This window comes from Bombyx mori, chromosome 4 (assembly GCF_030269925.1).
Source record: "Bombyx mori chromosome 4, ASM3026992v2".
Lineage (NCBI taxonomy): Eukaryota > Metazoa > Arthropoda > Insecta > Lepidoptera > Bombycidae > Bombyx > Bombyx mori.
In genome coordinates, this window is record NC_085110.1 from 1,694,753 (window position 1) to 1,712,964 (window position 18,212).

The following is an 18,212-nucleotide window of genomic DNA, read 5'->3' on the forward strand; positions in this document are numbered from 1 at the left end:
GGAAATGCTCCAACTCCAACTCCTAAAATTTATTTTAATATGTGAACCAATGGGCGACCAGTAATATCGATTATGTTTATTGTATGGAATTAATAATCGTGTAAAACATGGAATAATTGTAAGTACCATATAAGTACATATCTAATTGTTACCTTCATAAAAATGAAATATTTTTATTTAAATTAAGGAACCAGTTTTTTGATTCTAGAGAGCAACTCAAATTGAATAAGACAATAAGTCGCTTTCACTAATTAATTACTTTTTTCCAACTTTTACCGGACAATTCACGATCAAGCGATAGCCAATCACCCACGCCAAAGAAAAATACTTCTCTAACAACCTAATCAATGATATGAATTTTCGCGCGTTTTCCGATCCGCCGTCAGCCATTACAGACTCCATATCAAAATCGTAACTTACTCGGGCTATTCACGAATTCCGACTCTGTGAATTATTTGCTAACAGGCATTGTGTTCATGGTACGTTAGGAAAATTGCAAAACCAGATATCGCGCTTCATTAATGATTTTACCATAAGATTTCAAACAAATGGAGTCATCGGCTTGCAAAAGGGTTAGACGGAAGTTGCTGCAATAGATCTTTTTATTTTCAAAGCTTAAACACGGGTGATGCGTGTGCATAATGGAACGTAACATGCTTTTTTGTCTTGGCTATACTACAAAGGCTTTTAAATTTGAAAGGTCTCTTGCACTTAGTATATTATTGTGCAAAATATAGTAAGTACGTGGATGCTCTAAATAAATTATTAAATGGTATATAACATATAACTTTTTATCTTTATAACTGTTTTTATTGACTTTGTAAGCAGAAGAGCATACGGCCTCACCTGATGGTGAGTTGTTACCGTTGCCATGGTGGGCAGACCCATGCCTTAAAATTTATAATTATATTATATCATATGAGTTCTCATTTGTTTCTGAGTACGCTCGCTTAAATCGATATTAAACAGTCGATTACTTCTACCAGCATAAATTACTGTTAATCATTGGCATATTATAAAAAAGTCTTTATCTGTTCTGGCTGAATCTTATATACGATCTTCAATTGTAACATTTTAAAACTCGAAGATCATCGTTCGACGTACCGAAAGTTGTATAAAATTACGAAAACAACCAACAGCACCTGTTGATTAAATTATAAAAAAAAAAAATTGACATATTAAGAAATTCGTGTCAAACGTCACTACGCAATATGTATAATATATAATGACGCCGGCTATTCTATTACATATTTGTTAAATTACAACAATAATCATAACAATGTAGCATCTTGTTAGCGAGTAATCGGCGGCTTACATGTTTATCTATTGCGAAGTTTGTAAAGTCATGTTTGTCCGTTGAACACGTTGAAAAAAAAGTAGAAATGATGTGATGGTAGTTTATAAGTTTATGAATGGTACTTAAGTAACTCATTAGCTGAATATGACTGATGAGAAAAATGGTGTCAGCCTTAACAGATTGCCAAGAAAAATTATTTTCGACGAGCGATAGTAATGGAATAAAAATCGATTTAAAACTACCCTAGAAAATCGGCATGTTTTTCTGCTTTTCTAGAAATAATGTTAATACATAATTTAATAATATTAATATAATAATGAATACTAACCTACGTTGTACCTAAGTATAATGTTTTCAGATAAGGTATAATAGCAATTCATAAAATGTCTAATATTTCGATGTAAAAATACAAAGCAGAACCGCAGTCGAAACAAATGCTGTAATAATATAATAATTATGAAACATCAAAGCGACATTAAAATTTGGGTTCATCTCTTATTAACAGAGTATAATGTTTAAAAAAAAATGGCCATTTTCGTTTCCTACACGTATCGACTTGCATTGCGGAATATTTGTGTAACTTATAATTAAAAAGTATGTGCGTCTTCGCGGACTGTATATTCTACAAACATGCCACGCGGTTTCACTCGCGTTAATTTTTTATTTTTTCCGTAATAACGAGTGAATGAACCACCAGCCAGATTTGTAGATCCGCCAGTACATGAAACTTAAAACATATCATGCTTTGCACGAATGGCCATTGGCCATGATAAAAAGTATATTTCTGAGTAATTTCATCGGTATAAGATCAGCATTTTTTTCGTGACGGACTAACAAACATCCAGACGCACAAACTTAAGCATTTATAACATTCATATTGATTGATTTATGTCTGTCAGTTCTTGAGATGTTCCGTACGATTGGTAGATATTGTATGAGATTACTATGTAAAATTTTACTATCTATTTCTGTATTTTGAGTTGAACAAAATTTACACAATAAAATTAAGACTTCGACAATAGTGGGACGCCCGCAGCCATCTGGAGCGATGACTTGCGAAGGTTGGCCGGCAAGAAATGGTTCCGGAGAGCTGAATCCCAGACCCAGTGGCGTATCCAGCTGAGGATGATGACGATGAAGACTTCGACTTCTATCTCTCAGGTTATATGACGGAATTTAGTTTACGAAGTATCCTGTAACCATCTAACAGGTGAGCTCGCCTGAGTACTCATGACCAGCAAATACACCGAGGGCTTAATAAACTACAAAATCCAACCAAGCAAGGTGATATATCAGGAGATATAAATTTAAACGTATATAAATTGTTACAAATGCTATTGATTTAATACATACAGTTCTTTACTTGGTCTTATTTGAAAAAAAAACCCGCTTTACCACGCGAACTATTTTACTCACAGTAGTACCCCATGGCTGTGCAACATACTCGTAGATTTATAGTATGCAGCGGTTTTTTTTTCTCTAATAAACTTATTCTTTTAGTTCACGGTGTTGTTCTTTTGTTCTTTTAGTTCATGCAGAAAAAATAATATATATTTGAATTGACTTTGTTATCTACGATTTTATTTTTAATTATTTTAATCCTTTTCATTTTAATTATTTTTTAATCGAAAGTCCCCGAAAACGTAAGACTTGCTTTTTTTTGTCGTTATCATTTTATTACGATCACGGTTTCAGGGGCCAGAATAGTTTAGTGATACAGTGAAAATGATATAAATCATAAAATTAGAGTGTCTGTTTCTAATATTGAAATAACCGCTTTTTACTACATGCATATGAATATATATACGGTACATACACCCAAATAGCATTTTTTACAAATTTTTTCTGTCTGTCGGTCTGTCTGTCTGTTTGTTCGGGCTAATCTCTGGAACGGCTGTACTGATTTTGATGAGCCTTTCACTGATAGGTAGCTGATGATATAAGGAGTAAGAAAGTAGTGTACTTTCTTTAGACTAGCTTCGCCCCGCGGCATCACCCGCGGTACGACAATAACCGCGGGTAACATCGCGGGACTCAGTTATCAATAATAAAATTTAATGTTTCGGAAGCGAAGCGAGGGCGGGTCACTACTTAAAAAAATAAGATTCAAGGCACACGCTACTTTAGTTATAAAAATATATATTTAAAAAAATGAAACTACATTCAAACCGAAATAATTTAGTCGAAACGGTTTTTACATATCGATAAACAAGGTACGGTACCCTAACAGATTCACATTATGAAGAGATCCTTTCGAAACGTCGAGTAGGGGCGTTCGGAGTAGGGGCGGTAAAACGGAAAGCTTCTCTGCGCTCGCGCTACTGCCGACTAGACCGTCTCCGCGCGCGTCCATAGCCACGACGGAATAAAAACTACAACTGACAAACCTGTCAAATTTTGGTTTCCCGCTTAAAAATTTTGAATTCGGAAAAGTTCGGTGTCAGTGTTTAATTTTTTTTTTCTATCTGTGCTTTATTGAATACTTCAAAAACTTCGGTGAGTGGGCGCCGAGCGCTGGACAGTGGGTGTTTTGTGTGATGATACTCTGCCGCCCTGCTTCTTGAGAGTGCAGCATGAGGGGCAGCTTTTGTCAATTTCTGTTGTTGGCGCATGCTGTCAGCGCCATAACTGCGCCTAGAGTAAGTATTTGTTTACTGTACAGTTTTTAATCGCTACCATAGCATTTGGGCTTGCCATATCTAATCATAAAAATGTTACTATAATCAATTTAAATTTTAAGTAAATCTTACAGCTCAATTTTAGTGTAAGAGAGGCTGGCTACGAACCGTGAAAACAATGGTGTAATTTTTAAGTAACATAATTATGAAGCCTCTGAAAGTCCTTCATTTAATTTACAATGTTAAGATAAGAATGATGGCAATGTAACGATAAAACCGTAAATATTCAAAATATTGATAGTTATCTGCTGGGAAAAAAATAACAACTTAATGACAGAAGCTTGTATTCGATGGTTTTCATTTGTTTATTGCTGAATTCCAAACGTTATGGCGTATGTAGATAGATGGCTAGCTAGATAGATGTCTATTTACGGAAATTGATTAATTAGGTATTATCAAAAATCGTAAAAACATGCTGCATTTCTAAACGAAATATAATCTGCATAGATTACTACTCTAGTAATTGTAAAATCGCGTGCATAAACGATTGTTCAAATAAAAAAAATCGTTGTTTTAATCATTAAATTCTTCGTTTGTATCAATTCGACATGGAAATCGTAGCGTGCGCCAATGTAATTAAGTTATCGATCTGATTGTCTCACTCTCTTGTGAAGAACAAATATTAATTAAAGGTTTTTCATTGACTTATTTAAATGAGTTTGAGAGCAGTACACGGAACTCATGCGTACATGACTATTCTAATCGCCAGTAACCAAAAAAAACCTACAGTTTTGTGTTTTTTTACTAGAAGACTTATTTTCCTCACCGTCAGTCTTACGTACAACAACTTGTGAGAAATTAAGAAACAATATTAATCCCTTCTCCAGGACTAACCTTCGGCTCCAAAAAGGGCAAAACTTGATAGGTGTACCTTTCAAAAATACTGATTTTTGATGATGCCAGTCTCTTAAGATCAAAGACACATTGGACAGAAATTTGGCTCTATGTATTGTCATCAAAGCGTATGCATCCAGGTTGAAAAGCATAATATTATTGATAATTAATTGAAAGAAAATGTCCAAACTCATAACTTGGTTACATTTAAGGAAATATTTCACAAAAAGGGATTGTCGCATTGATTTGCGAATATTTCTTCATATTTATTAATTTTATTCATATCAATACAGTAAAAATGGATTTATTATATAAGTCTAATTTTGTACATGATTTATACCTGTATTAGGCTACAATAATAGGGTTGGTAGACTCCCTGATTATATTCAAATTTAACATAGACCTGGTATAAGGTGACTTCGTTTTGACTTTATTGTAACATTAATATAAAACAAAGTAGAACAACTGTTATTACGCAAAACATGAGGCTACGACCTCATTGAGACAGGCAGACGTTAGAATTCACGCAGTAATGCTCTAGAGGTCTGTCGTCACGGCAAAGGGATGTGCTCTTCTACCTACCATTTTGTTTTTTTAAATGTTCAACCCTGAACAGAGTAATTTTACAGGCGAGTTATTTGTACAAGTCCTCGTGTGTCGCGTGTTACGTGTGCGCGCGCGAGAACACGCGCTTTCTCCAGCATCGCTCATCTTACGAACACGTTTCTGTCGGGTTGCTTTTAGTGATTTGTAACCTTTGTTTATCACAATGATTAACATTAAAACACGTTTTGCAGATTCAGAATTCAATGGTCTTTTTACTGAACATTTTTTTTTTTATTAACAAGTTTTAGTATATTTTTTTCGTGTATCTTGAACTAAATAATCCACAGACAACAAAGACTGCAGCGAATAAAACAAATGTAATATATTCGAAAATAATATGTATTTGTAACAATATTAATTTTGCCGAATAACATATAAATATAATTTTTAATACATACTTGAATTGAACTTGATACTTAATTAATATTAACATGATTGAATTAAATTTAATATCTAACACCCGGCTAGGAGAATAAATCATATTTGTTTCTGATCTTATGTGTACCTACATCAAAACGACGATTTCTATAAATCACTTATCATTGAAATCTAAATAAATAAATATAAATTGCGACCTGTAAATTTCACAATTTCATCAGATCTGTGCTGTGGGTACTGATTATATAAGAACTAATTTATTGAGTTGATAATCGCGACCGTGAAATAGAATCGATCACTTTTAATTATCATCATAACACGTTGAGATGATGTGCACTTGTGATTAAAATACGGTGATCATTGACCTAGGATGTTGGAACTGGACCGTGAGAAATGACCCCCCAGAATGCCCGCGAGTCTGTCCATCTTAAGGTGAGCTTGGATTCTCGATGATTCCGAGCATCTGATCTGGAAGCCTGAGTTTGAGTTCACTATGGCTAGAAATAGCTCGATCCGTTAGCACATTACAGTGCCTGATCTCCATTGTAGATCTTTTCTTCAAAGAATCGCTTCTCTGCCGCTACAAATTAAGTGATGTATTTATTTCAAACATCTGATATAATCTACAGCAATAGCCTTTCGACGTCCCCAAATAGGGACATTCGGACACTTTCAACCCCATAAATATAATTTCCGATATTCTTTTTCCAGCGTATCTCTTTTTTGATAATCGTCTCGTCTATTCTCAAGATCGCCAAAGATTCGACTTTTTTTTAGGAATGAAATAAAAAATTGCTATGATCTCAAGTGTATAAACCACAATTATTTATCATAGACACCGTAATAGACCGCGCAACGGTGGAATAAATTCATCAACAATCCTGTCGTAATTTTTATAAATGGTCATCTCTGTTTTGCAATCTCAATAAACAATTTTACGCAAAGCATAATTACTTGTCGATTTAATGTTTTTTTAAAACTTAACATTGTTGTAGAGACTCGACAAATGTTTTTTATTTTATAACAGTAATGTATTTTTATTTATAATTAGGATATTAATTATTAAATTTTGAACACACCAACCTTACAACACACCAAGCTATTGATTCGATTGATTTTTTATTTGAATTACGATGTATAATATCAGGAGTGGTTTATGGTCAACTCTGCACAGATAATCACCAATACCATCATACTGCCTATTCCAGACGCGAAATATTCATGTGTTGCGGTGTAATTGCTCCATATTGCTACATAATACGATTGATACCTCAATGTAATAACGGCACATGCGTTATGTGATCTAGGGATATACCTATAGATCTACTTCACAAACAGGAGGGCTCTCATTTTGACCCAAAAATATACCAAGCTATTCATCACGTTTCAATTACAAGCACACGGAGACTACATCGATACTTTTTTTTTTGTTTGCCTTTGTAGGCAGGCGGGCATACGGCCCACCTGATGGTGAGTGGTTACCGTCGCCCATGGACTTCAGCAATGCCAGGGGCAGAGCCAAGCCGCTGCCTGCCTAACGCTTGAAACACTATAATGAAAACTCCGATTTCTTGCTGTATTATTGAAATTTTATCATGATTGATCAGAAGTGCTGTGCAGACCTATTCTATATCTAATATTCCATATTTTTTCTGTATGTTCTGATTCTGAACGTTTTCCTACCTATTCGCTGGTAGCGTAAGCTATTCCAGCTACGCCCGGGCGGGCAGGTGAGCTCACGCACTCAACCGGGGAGTCTTTTTTTTTCTGTACCTAATCTGATGATAACCTTGAGAGGCTATTTCAGCGTAACCTTAACTAGTAGGTGAGCTCACGGGGCTCAAACCGAATTGATGCTAACACTGACCCTAGCAAGAGCAGTGCTTCGCAGAATCTACCACCGGATCGGAAACGCGTCCCACTGAGAAGATCCAGCGAGAAACTCAGTGGGATGTGTCTATGGGAGGGGGAGTCTTAGCTAACACTAGTCCTAGCAAAAACAGTGCTTCGCAGAATCTACCACGGGATCAAAATCGTGACTTACTATACTAAGTAGAGTTCGAAGATCCGGTGAGAAATTCAGTGGGCTAAGGAGTACATATTTCGATTGCCATTTTGGCGTTTAATTATTGTTTCTGAGTTGAAATAATGTTTATGTGGATATTTTTTTAAAATAAATAAATGAACTAAACAGGTGTGATCTTATACATCACGTAACAACAGTAACACGAGCTTCGTCTGTAACATGTCACTTTCACCGGTAGGAACTGAGACCGGTTTTAGACAACTTTCCGCTTCGTGCGCCACTCCGTTGTGAGGTCGTTCGTTGACCCGTGATTGATACGACCGAATTTTACAGATTTTACCGCCTTTTTCAACGTTAAATGTCGATAGATGGACTCTACATTAATCGTCGGAATACCGATTATGGCGCAATTTGATATAGGTATTAGGTATCGCCATTTCAAATTATTTTGCTATGAATTTAGCAATGATTTTTTTTTAAGTTTTTTTTTTTTCATAAATTACTCCTTTCTTCTTTACAAGTGAAAATAAGCTCAGCACCAAAATGGTTGAATAGAAATTAGATGAAAAAGACGAAATCGCTGTACCCATTTATTGTTGTAGATTTGACTACGAGTTCACGCCTCACCTCAACATGAATTCTAGACTGATCTCGAAGTCTCAATAACATTGATATTAAACAATTCGGATACGCGCGAGTTCGAACAAGACAGACGCAATTAAAACTCCATCCATTTTCACTGTCCGCCTCCTCGAGGAATGAGTAATGAGCCAAGGTGCGCATACTAAACAACAGAGTTTCCACAAAACGTAGAAAGTTTTGCTTTCGTCAGAATTGTCATAGATGTTTTATTTAAAACGGAGATACGGGAGTCGGTTACGAATCATTATTTAAACTACGCGTCCAATGGAAATTGTTCGGTATTAGATAAGGAACAGTTGTGGAAACTGGTGGTAGGACCTTTTTTTTTATTGATTAGATGGGTGGATGAGCTCACAGCCCACCTGGTGTTAAGTGGTTACTGGAGCCCATAGACATTTACAACGTAAATGCGCCACCCACCTTGAGATATAAGTTCTAAGATCTCAGTATAGTTACAATGGCTGCCCCACCCTTCAGACCGAAACGCATTACTGCTTCACGGCACCTCTTGTGAGTCCGTAAGGGTAAGTACCACCACCCTGCCTATTTCTGCCGTGAAGAAGTAATGCGTTTCGGTTTGAGGGGTGGGTCAGCCGCTATAACTATACTTGAAACCTTAGAACTTATATCAAGGTGGGTAGCGCATTTACGTCGTAGGTGTCTATGGGCTCCAGTAACCACTTAACACGAGGTGGGCTGTGAGATGGGTGGACGACCCATCTAAGCAATAAAAAAATCAGGAAAGGTCGTATATCGAGCTAGAGGGAATCCTGAAGGAAGTAGTCGAATTAGCGGGGTTAGGCAATCGGAGACCATAAATAAAACCAATCTAATAAATATCTAAAAGGGATGTCGATTGAATTAAAACAAACTGTTTCATTAAGCAAATTTTTAATTTTATTCCAATTTATTTTTATTACACAATAGTATGTACCTACTATAACGGGGAAGTCGTTCGTGAACATGGGTTAAGCAAGTATTGCCTTAGCAAAATATTAGCTGCTTGTAAAAATTTGTGCCGTTGTTTTCGATATGAATGCACCTCACGTTTCAACCTTGGCTAATTATAACGTCAAATTAACACTTTTATGTTTTAATGACAAATCTTAATACATACATACATACATACAACTGACTTTATATGTATGTATACATTCGCCATACACATTTGTTGTTTTTTTTTTTATCTTATACTAAATTTATATTTTTATGTATTCCTACACTCAGTGCAGGACAGTACTGCTTTGCGGCAACGTAATGTTGCGTAATATAATAATATATTTGTGATTAAAATTCAAATTTTAAATACAATTAGAAAGAAAAGTAAGGGCTGAAGGCATCTTTTTTGCCTAAATACTCGTAGGTAGCTTAAGGGACTACTCTTGAGTTCACGGGCTCAACCTGAAAGAATTTGCCAACACTAGCCCTAGCTCAAGAGCAGTGCTTCGCTGAATTTACCACCGTATCGGAATCACGACCCACTGAAATGGTCAGACGAGAAACTCAGTGGACAAGATTTGCACCTCTTTTACGTATTAAACGTCAACTTTCCTACTAAGCTAAAGATAAAAATATAGCTTCGACAGTAGTCTTTAGATCGTAATATTATAATACTTATATAATATACAACAGATAACTAATCGTAATAAAGAATTGTTCCAGTTTGTCTATGACTGTACCCGCGAGCAACGGTACCCACAGCGGAATAGGTCGTTACATTTTATCATATAGATGAGTGCACGAGCTAAGAGGTTAGCGGAGCCCATCACAACACGGTGACCACCGTTCACATTGACACACGTCTAGCTCGTGTCTTTATTTGTATTCTAAAATGACTGTCCATCCCCGTGCAGACAAAGGTTGCCACCAATTTATACGGGTATAAGTATATGGATTTAGCCGCATAAAATATTATTCCTTTTTTGCATTTTCTCAAATATTTTGTATTATACTCGTAATAATAAAAAATTATTTGACACCTTTTTTATGCCTTGCTCATTCAATCGTCTTCATCATCTTCCTTTTCTCTGTCATTCTGTCTGTCATTATCTCTTCCCTTTCTTACCGTTTTCTCTCTCACATCTTAACGCTCCGTCCCACACTCTTTTCATAAGTTCCGTTCTGACCAATCCTACATATATTACAACAGAAATAGTTGTATACCCATACGTAAGACAATTAAGAGCCACAGCGCCAATAAAACAGTAAGTCATTATGTTCTCTTATAAAATAGTTACAGCTTGCAAAACACAACACAAACAAAATACCCAACGTTATGTACAAACTTTCAAGTAAATAAATACATTGCTCAATTCCACTGTCTCCTGCAGTTGCGAAACAGTGCAAGACCGCGTCAACAGGCTCACGTATCAAGAATGCGCTTTCATTCCAACGATGCGTCACGATGTGGGAGATGATACAGTGTTTATAACTCACGATACGATAGCGACACGATCCGTTAATTACTTTATGTTTTGTCGTTTCCTTAAAGGGACTTTGTGTCAAAAACTTTCATGATAAACTTTCTGTTATATCGTACATTTTTCACTTCATCATCATCAACATCATCAGCCTGTATCTCTCCATTGTTGGATGTAAGCCTCTCCCATAGTCCACTACAATGGACAGTTCTCCACCTTCCGCATCCAATATTTTCCAATATATCGCTGCAAGTCATCTGTCCAGATCCAGCCAAGTCCTGGTCCAGCGAGACGCCCTACGCTGCGCTCACCGGTACACGATCTCCGGTCCAGAGCCCGTCTGCTCCATCGGCCTTTGGGTCTGTGACACGTATGTCCGACCCATTGCCCATCTAGGCTGCTAATCTTTAGGGCTATGTTACTATGATTCTTCGACGGATTTCCTCATTTCTGACTGGATCCATCAAAGAAACTCCGAGCACACACTTTTTATAGCACGCTGAGCGGCTTTGAACCAGACCAGAACGGACCAGACCTACGGTCTACGACATACATTTTTTACTTCGAAGTTACATATTATTCAAATAGATGGACAGATGCATTAAGTGGTCACTCCTAATTTCAAGCAGAGTACTGCGGTCGACTTTGCGATATCTCAATTGCATCATAATGGCTTTCCTGTTATGAATTGATATAAATAAAACAGACCCTATTAAAGCTCATTAATATAAGACAGTGTTGTGCAATAGTAGCTGCTATATGGATAATGCCAGGATGATATTATCAACGTGAGCGGGCTAACAACACGACCTACTATCAGTACCTAACTTGCAGTTCTGTTTCCAGAGACCATATTAGCTGCATATTACTTATGCTATAGTATTATTATGTGATCTAAAAATATATATGAAAAATCGTATCGAATAGTATAACACATGAACTAATTCAATGCTATTTAATTATTGTTCATAACAATACTTTTATTAATTGCATTACATGAAAACTAATTAGATTCTTCTGAAGCTATTTCATAACTTACATAACATTAAGCAAATTATTAGTTTTTATCTACCATCATATAAATTTAAATTTTCATCTTTGGATTTTTCCGCATGTGGTATCGTAGATAGATATTCAAAAATGATTTCGAACTCTATTACCTTAAGAACTACATTTCAATATATTGTCTTTAAAATAACAGCAAATATTAGCACTTGATTCTTCAAATTAGCACTTTTTTCACTTTTAACAGAACTTTATAACACATATAATTGGTTTTCTTTTTGTGAAATGCTGTTTTAAGATATTACGTTGTATAATACTGTTGACTTTATCGTGCTAAATATTTAGTAAGTAATGTAATAACACAACTATGTACAATATATACCCCTAACATATTACAACATTGTACTTATATTAGCTGTGAATTTAATTTATTAACTATTCAATAAGGATAACGCAGACAGATATACCACCTATTTGGAGCTCTATTTAGGATCACTTCCTGTACAACTGGACTCAAAAGTGGGGCACAACCCCAACTTAATTCGCGAATAAAACAAATAAACTCTAAAGGCAATCATTTTTCCCGCTCCTTTTGAAATCGTTTGACCAATCTCAATGACTAGATGAGCAAACTATTGATGTAATCCCATAACCCATGCTGGTCGTCACTACTCGTCACGTTATGAAGCTAATAGTCGTGATTAGGATAGATTCAAAATATGTAAGTTGTTTTCAGGAAATCTAAAAATACAAGTATCCGTGTCCAGTTTCATATTAAAGATACAAATGAATGCATTAGGCCAGGGACTGGACTAAACCATACCTGAACCTGAACCATACCTGATACCTGAAATATTGATAGGTAAATGACGTATTGAGTAACCTTAAGCTTTCTTTTCTATTTGCAGATAGAAAATGATTTCGAAGTAAGAAGACAGCCACCTGCACAACACCCTGGCTTCAATGAGCACCAAACGAGGTTCGGCCTGAACTCACCTCTGCAGAGCTTCCAGCAAGCAGGTCTACTGACCAGTCCCGCGCCGACTCTGCAGTACCAGCAGCAACCTTACCCGCAGCTCCAACAGCCATATGTTCCGCAATTCAACGGTCTTCTAACACAGAACATTCCATCTCAGAACTTACCGATTCAAAGCGTTCCTAATGTTGGCGGTCAAGGCACCTTGCAATTGCCTAGCAATGCGTTCCAATTTAGTCCATCCCAGAGCGCTAACCCTGCACTGCTGCAGAACAACTACCAACAGAACATTAGACAGCTATCACAACAGACACAGAACATTTTACCGCAAGCCGCCCCCACCTTACCGACCTATCAAAACATACCCACATCACAAAATCCACCTGTTTTTAATCCCAATCCGCCGCAACCCGTGAACATCGGACAGCAAAACCCTACCGCTGCTTTCCTGCCAACCGTAGCAGCAGCTCAAAGTCAACCTATTTTCAATAGACCCAATCCCATCACTATCCAACCGGCCCCAAATCTAGCTCCTCAGAATCCCCTAAATCTTAACAATGGTCAAATACCATTCCAATCAACGATAAATCAACAAGCACCTGTGTATTCAAACGAACAAATACAAAGTATCCTAGAGCAACAATCGAAAGAAAATTTAGAGAAATTGAAAGAACTTCAAGAAAGAGCACGTATCATTCAGAAGCATCAGGAGTTTGTTGAAAAGCAACAACAGAAACAACAGGTACAAGTTCAGAAACTACACGAAGAATTCGTTAGTAAACAAGCTACTAAAACCGTTCCGACCATACCCACGACGGAAAGCTACGATTACTATACCAACAGGCAGGTAGAAAAGACTAGCAGCAGACCCATTCAGCCTCATGAGACGGATTTATTCAGGAAAGCTGTCGAAATGTACGAAAAAGATCATCCGACTACAACGACATCGACCACAACGACTACCACGACCACAACGCCGGCACCTCCGACGCGCAGGTACACAGCGAGACCGAAATCCAGAACCAGACATCCGCCTCAGGACAGAAACAAACAAAAATTGTACAACGAAATCAAAAATCTACTGGAGGAGAGCGAAACCAAAGGATTTGACGACAACCTGAGAGCTAAAAGCGCTGAGCTACTACAGAAACCAGACATTCTGAAGCAACTTAAGGTAGCGTTGGCCGAAAATCCTGAGGATTTTAATGGCAAGAACTTCACGTCTCGAGAAATCAATCTGAACGGACAGAAGTTCGAAGTCATCAGGACGACGAACCCTAATCTTATTCCGAAGGGAGCGATCACGGCAGAAAGTTCAAATTTAGCGCACATATCGTCCGCCGTCCGTGAATTACAAAAAGACAATCGAAACACATTTGAAGATCTGACAAAAGGCGTTTTACCTCCAGGAGCGAATTTCGAACTCGTCAAACAGGCAGAGAACGGCAAACTTGAAGAGGTTTCCAAAATACCAACTGATTTGCAAAACAAAAAGAAAGTAACGTTTGTTTTCCTCGAAGAACAAGACGATGGATCATATAAGGTTAAAGGAGTGAAAGCGAACGGTCAACAGACTGAAGAAGGTCCTGAGGTCGAAAATATTTTAAATAAGATTAAGAGGGGCGAAATACAATTACCAGGACCGACTAAAATTTCCAATAGCTTATTCGTAGGTAGTACAACTACAACTACAACTACATCTAGACCGTCGACTGAATCCACTGACTACGTAGCGGCCTCATCACACCTACCTTCGAGCTACTCGAGCTATGTAACAGCATCTAGTCACGGGACAAGCGGACTGACCAGTCCCATCTATACAACTCCAACGCCCACCTACCAGAGTCACCGTTCTCAATCAACAAGAACAACATCGCAGCAGACGCAACCCTACGTACCCCCGACTGTGGCAGTCTCCACTACAGAAAGACATGCAGCCAAATCGAGTTCTCCATCATACGAATACTCGTCGAGCAGAAACAGCATCAGCCATGCTCCAAGGATCACATATCCTAGTTCCACTTTCTCAACTATCATCAACTCGACCCCGACCTATAGGACAACACCCAAAGACTTGGTTATCATTGGATCTAGTACAGTCCCTACTACTTATAGCGAACCAACTCCACATTTTAATGATAGAGAAGCAAACCCAGGTCTTGTGGAAATTTTGAAAGAGAACGGACTATTTGCGACCGCGAAGTATCTGAAACAATCGGGTTTAGATAGTATCTTGAATGAAACCGGACCATACACGATCTTCGCCCCGACCGACAAGGCGTTTAGGACGTTGCTGGTACAGCTCGGCGGACCCGACAAAGCTGAAGAGAAGTTCAAGGACAATCCACGGTTACTGAGTGGTGTAAGTTTCATTTGATTTTATCAGTTCCTTGTAAATCTCCAATATCAACACCTAACAACAAATACTAACTTGACCCACAGCTGCTCCTCCACCACGTCATCCCAGGAGCTTTCGACATCGGATCCCTGCAGGATGAGATGACCGGTGTCTCCCTCGCCGGCACCCAACTCAGAGTCAACCAATATGATATGCATGACGTCGAGTGGAATGAAGTAAAGGTCACCACCATCAACGGGGCCAGGGTGCTGGAGGACAAAAAGGACATTCATATCCCACAGGTAAACTTTTATTATGAGAACTGTTTGGAGATGTTGCAGTGACACCTGTGGCACCTCCGTTAATTGGTTGTACCAACGAAGTGCCCGCCAATACAAAACTCCTCGAAAATCGGCCTGTAGGGTATTATATTACATAGAAGAAGTCCGCTGAATATGCTATAGCGAAAATAGTTGTTATTGTTATAAAAACAAATAAAAAAACAACAAATTCACATATGTTTATAACAAATACTCAGAAATACCACAATAAATTCGAGAAAATTTTGATTTGATTATATTCCTTCTGATTAATTATTGTTTGTAAATTTTAAGGCTAGTAATAATGATAAAGATATTAAATGATCTATATCGAATGTAAGTAAGCATTAATGGTGGTAGGCCTCTTGTGAGTCCACACGGGTAGGTACCACCACCCTGCCTATTTCTGCCGTGAAGCAGTAATGCGTTTCGGTTTGAAGGGTGGGGCAGCCGCTGTAACTATACTGAGACCTTAGAGCTCATATCTCAAGGTGGGTGGCGGCATTATAGATATATGTCTATGGGCTCCGGTAACCAGTAACACCAGGTGGGCTGTAAGCTCGTCCACCTATCTATGCAATAAAGCTCAAACTTCAGAAGTCGCCGTTTCAAATTGCAGGGCATTGCTCACGCGGTGGACAGGGTGATGTTCCCTCTGCCCGTCGGGGACCTGGTGCAGACCCTGCAAGCGGACCGCGACCGCAGGTTCACCACCTTCCTGAAGGCGCTCCAGGCCAGCGGCTTTGTCGACACGCTGGCCGGTGGGTGTCCAGCTTTTTCTTCACTTTCTTAATTCTACAGATCACAGAAAGCCAACCAAGCCAATGTCTGATTATAGTATTGAACTGGCCCAACAGTAATAACTTTGATGTTAAGTCAAAACCAGAGTTTTCTATGTAAATTTTGGGTGAAATGTCATACAATACAGAACTTCAATACCGACACTTGCAAAACAGTAACCCTCAGACACAGCCCACTGGGTTTCTCGCCGGATCTTCTCAGTGAGTCGCGTTTCTGATCCGGTGGTAGATTCTGCGAAGCACGGCTCTTGCTTGGGGTTCGTGTTAGCAACGTCATCAGGTTTGAGCCCCGTGAGCTCACCTACTAGTTAAGGCTACGCTATAATAGACTCTCAAGGCTCTCAGCTAAGGTAGAAAAAAAAAGCAAAACAGTTATTACACGATGACGGGGTGCGGCACAAGTCCCCCACGGTCCCTTCCATCTCACATGTTTCTCGACGATGCATTATGTCACATGCCTCATGGGGGTTACATACACGTGCCGTCCGTGAACCCGCAAGCACCGCACACAACACGTGCATGTGTTATAACGGCTGTACACAAAATCCGCCGGAGCTAAATCTCTGCATTTACTTCAGAAAGCAAAACCTACACGGTATTCGCGCCGACGGACGCGGCGTTCGCGCGCCTGCCCCCCGCCGAGCTGGCCCAGCTCACGGAGCGCGCGCGGGCGCACGAGCTGGTGGCGCGCCACGTGCTGCCCGGCACGCTCTACAGCGCCGGCATGCGCTACTACCAGCTGCGCAACTCTATGGAAGACGCTAAGCCCCTCACGCTGCAGAAAAACTCTGGTAAGATAGGAGACTCCACTCCGCAGCCCGCCCTGATGTGTCACTGTGTGCATTACTGGTAGGACCTCTTGTGAGTCCGCGCGGATAGGTACCACCGCCCTGCCTATTTCTGCCGTGAAGCAGTAATTTGAAGGTTGGGGCAGCCGTTGTAACTATACTGAGACCTTAGAACTTACATCTCAATGTGGGTGGCGCATTTACGTTGTAGATGTCTATGGGCTCCAGTAACCACTTAACACCAGGTGGGCTGTGAGCTCGTCCATGCATCTAAGCAAAAAAAAACCTGCCACATATGAGTCACTGTATGCAACATCTCGTATGAAATTAAGACTTGGTCAGCAGCTAGAACTAGAACATTCACAAGTTCTTGAAGTATTTCAGACATTTTAATATTTCTATAATCAGAGATAAGCAGTCGATTTTCCTTGGACTGCACAAATACAATTCCACATGATGTATTTAATTTTGCAGGTCGCATTAAAGTGAACAACGCGCAAGTGGTGACGCACAACATCCCGGCAACGAACGGCGTCATACACGCCATCGACAACGTGCTGTAGGGGCGAGGGCGCGGGGGGTGGCGGGGGAGCGCGGGGGGCGCCCGACCGACGCAACTCGACACTCGTCCCGCGACACGAGAGGTCAATGACCCCGCGAGTCAGCTGTCACGTCGCTCACAACGTTCGCAACAACAGTTTTGTTTTTAAGTCGTTTATTCGTTTTCTTAGAGGACGATGCAGCCGCTCTCTGTAGACAACACAAGCGCTTAAAAATACAGTTTAAAAATTATATAGAGTAGGATATACCTTTTCAACTAAAAAATACTATTTTTTTTTTGCTAAAGGTCTTCAGAGTTACGTATTTTAAAATTAAATGTTGTTTTCACATTATAAAAGTCACGGAAAGCATTGTGTTGTCTGCGTTACCTACGGCGTTTCATTTTTCATAATAGTGTCGAAGCTTATTTCATCAGATTCCATTATATTCATTGAACGGTACACATTGAACCGCGATAAATTAATATTATTGTTAAGACTGTAAATATAAATTAGGATGTAATGATAATTTATATGCGTTTTGTAAATAAACTACTTAATTAAT

General features: G+C 38.8%; 1 protein-coding gene across 1 annotated transcript; it reads left to right on the top strand.

Moving 5' to 3' along the window:
- Positions 1 to 3,499: 3,499 nt before the first annotated feature.
- On the top strand, positions 3,500 to 18,212 carry LOC101735700 (uncharacterized). The gene is made up of 6 exons (XM_004929105.5): positions 3,500 to 3,936; positions 12,795 to 15,224; positions 15,305 to 15,502; positions 16,140 to 16,281; positions 16,899 to 17,111; positions 17,583 to 18,212. Exons 1-6 carry the CDS (start codon positions 3,871 to 3,873, stop codon positions 17,669 to 17,671), a joined length of 3,138 nt encoding a protein of 1,045 aa, XP_004929162.1. The 5' UTR covers positions 3,500 to 3,870; the 3' UTR covers positions 17,672 to 18,212.

Bases quoted from the DNA above. Each gene is read 5' to 3' on its own strand.
- LOC101735700 (XM_004929105.5), top strand. From the start codon at position 3,871: ATGAGGGGCAGCTTTTGTCAATTTCTGTTGTTGGCGCATGCTGTCAGC. The intron at 15,225-15,304 runs GTAAGTTTCATT...CTTGACCCACAG, and splicing joins ATCCACGGTTACTGAGTGGT to CTGCTCCTCCACCACGTCAT. The intron at 16,282-16,898 runs GTGGGTGTCCAG...CATTTACTTCAG, and splicing joins CTTTGTCGACACGCTGGCCG to AAAGCAAAACCTACACGGTA.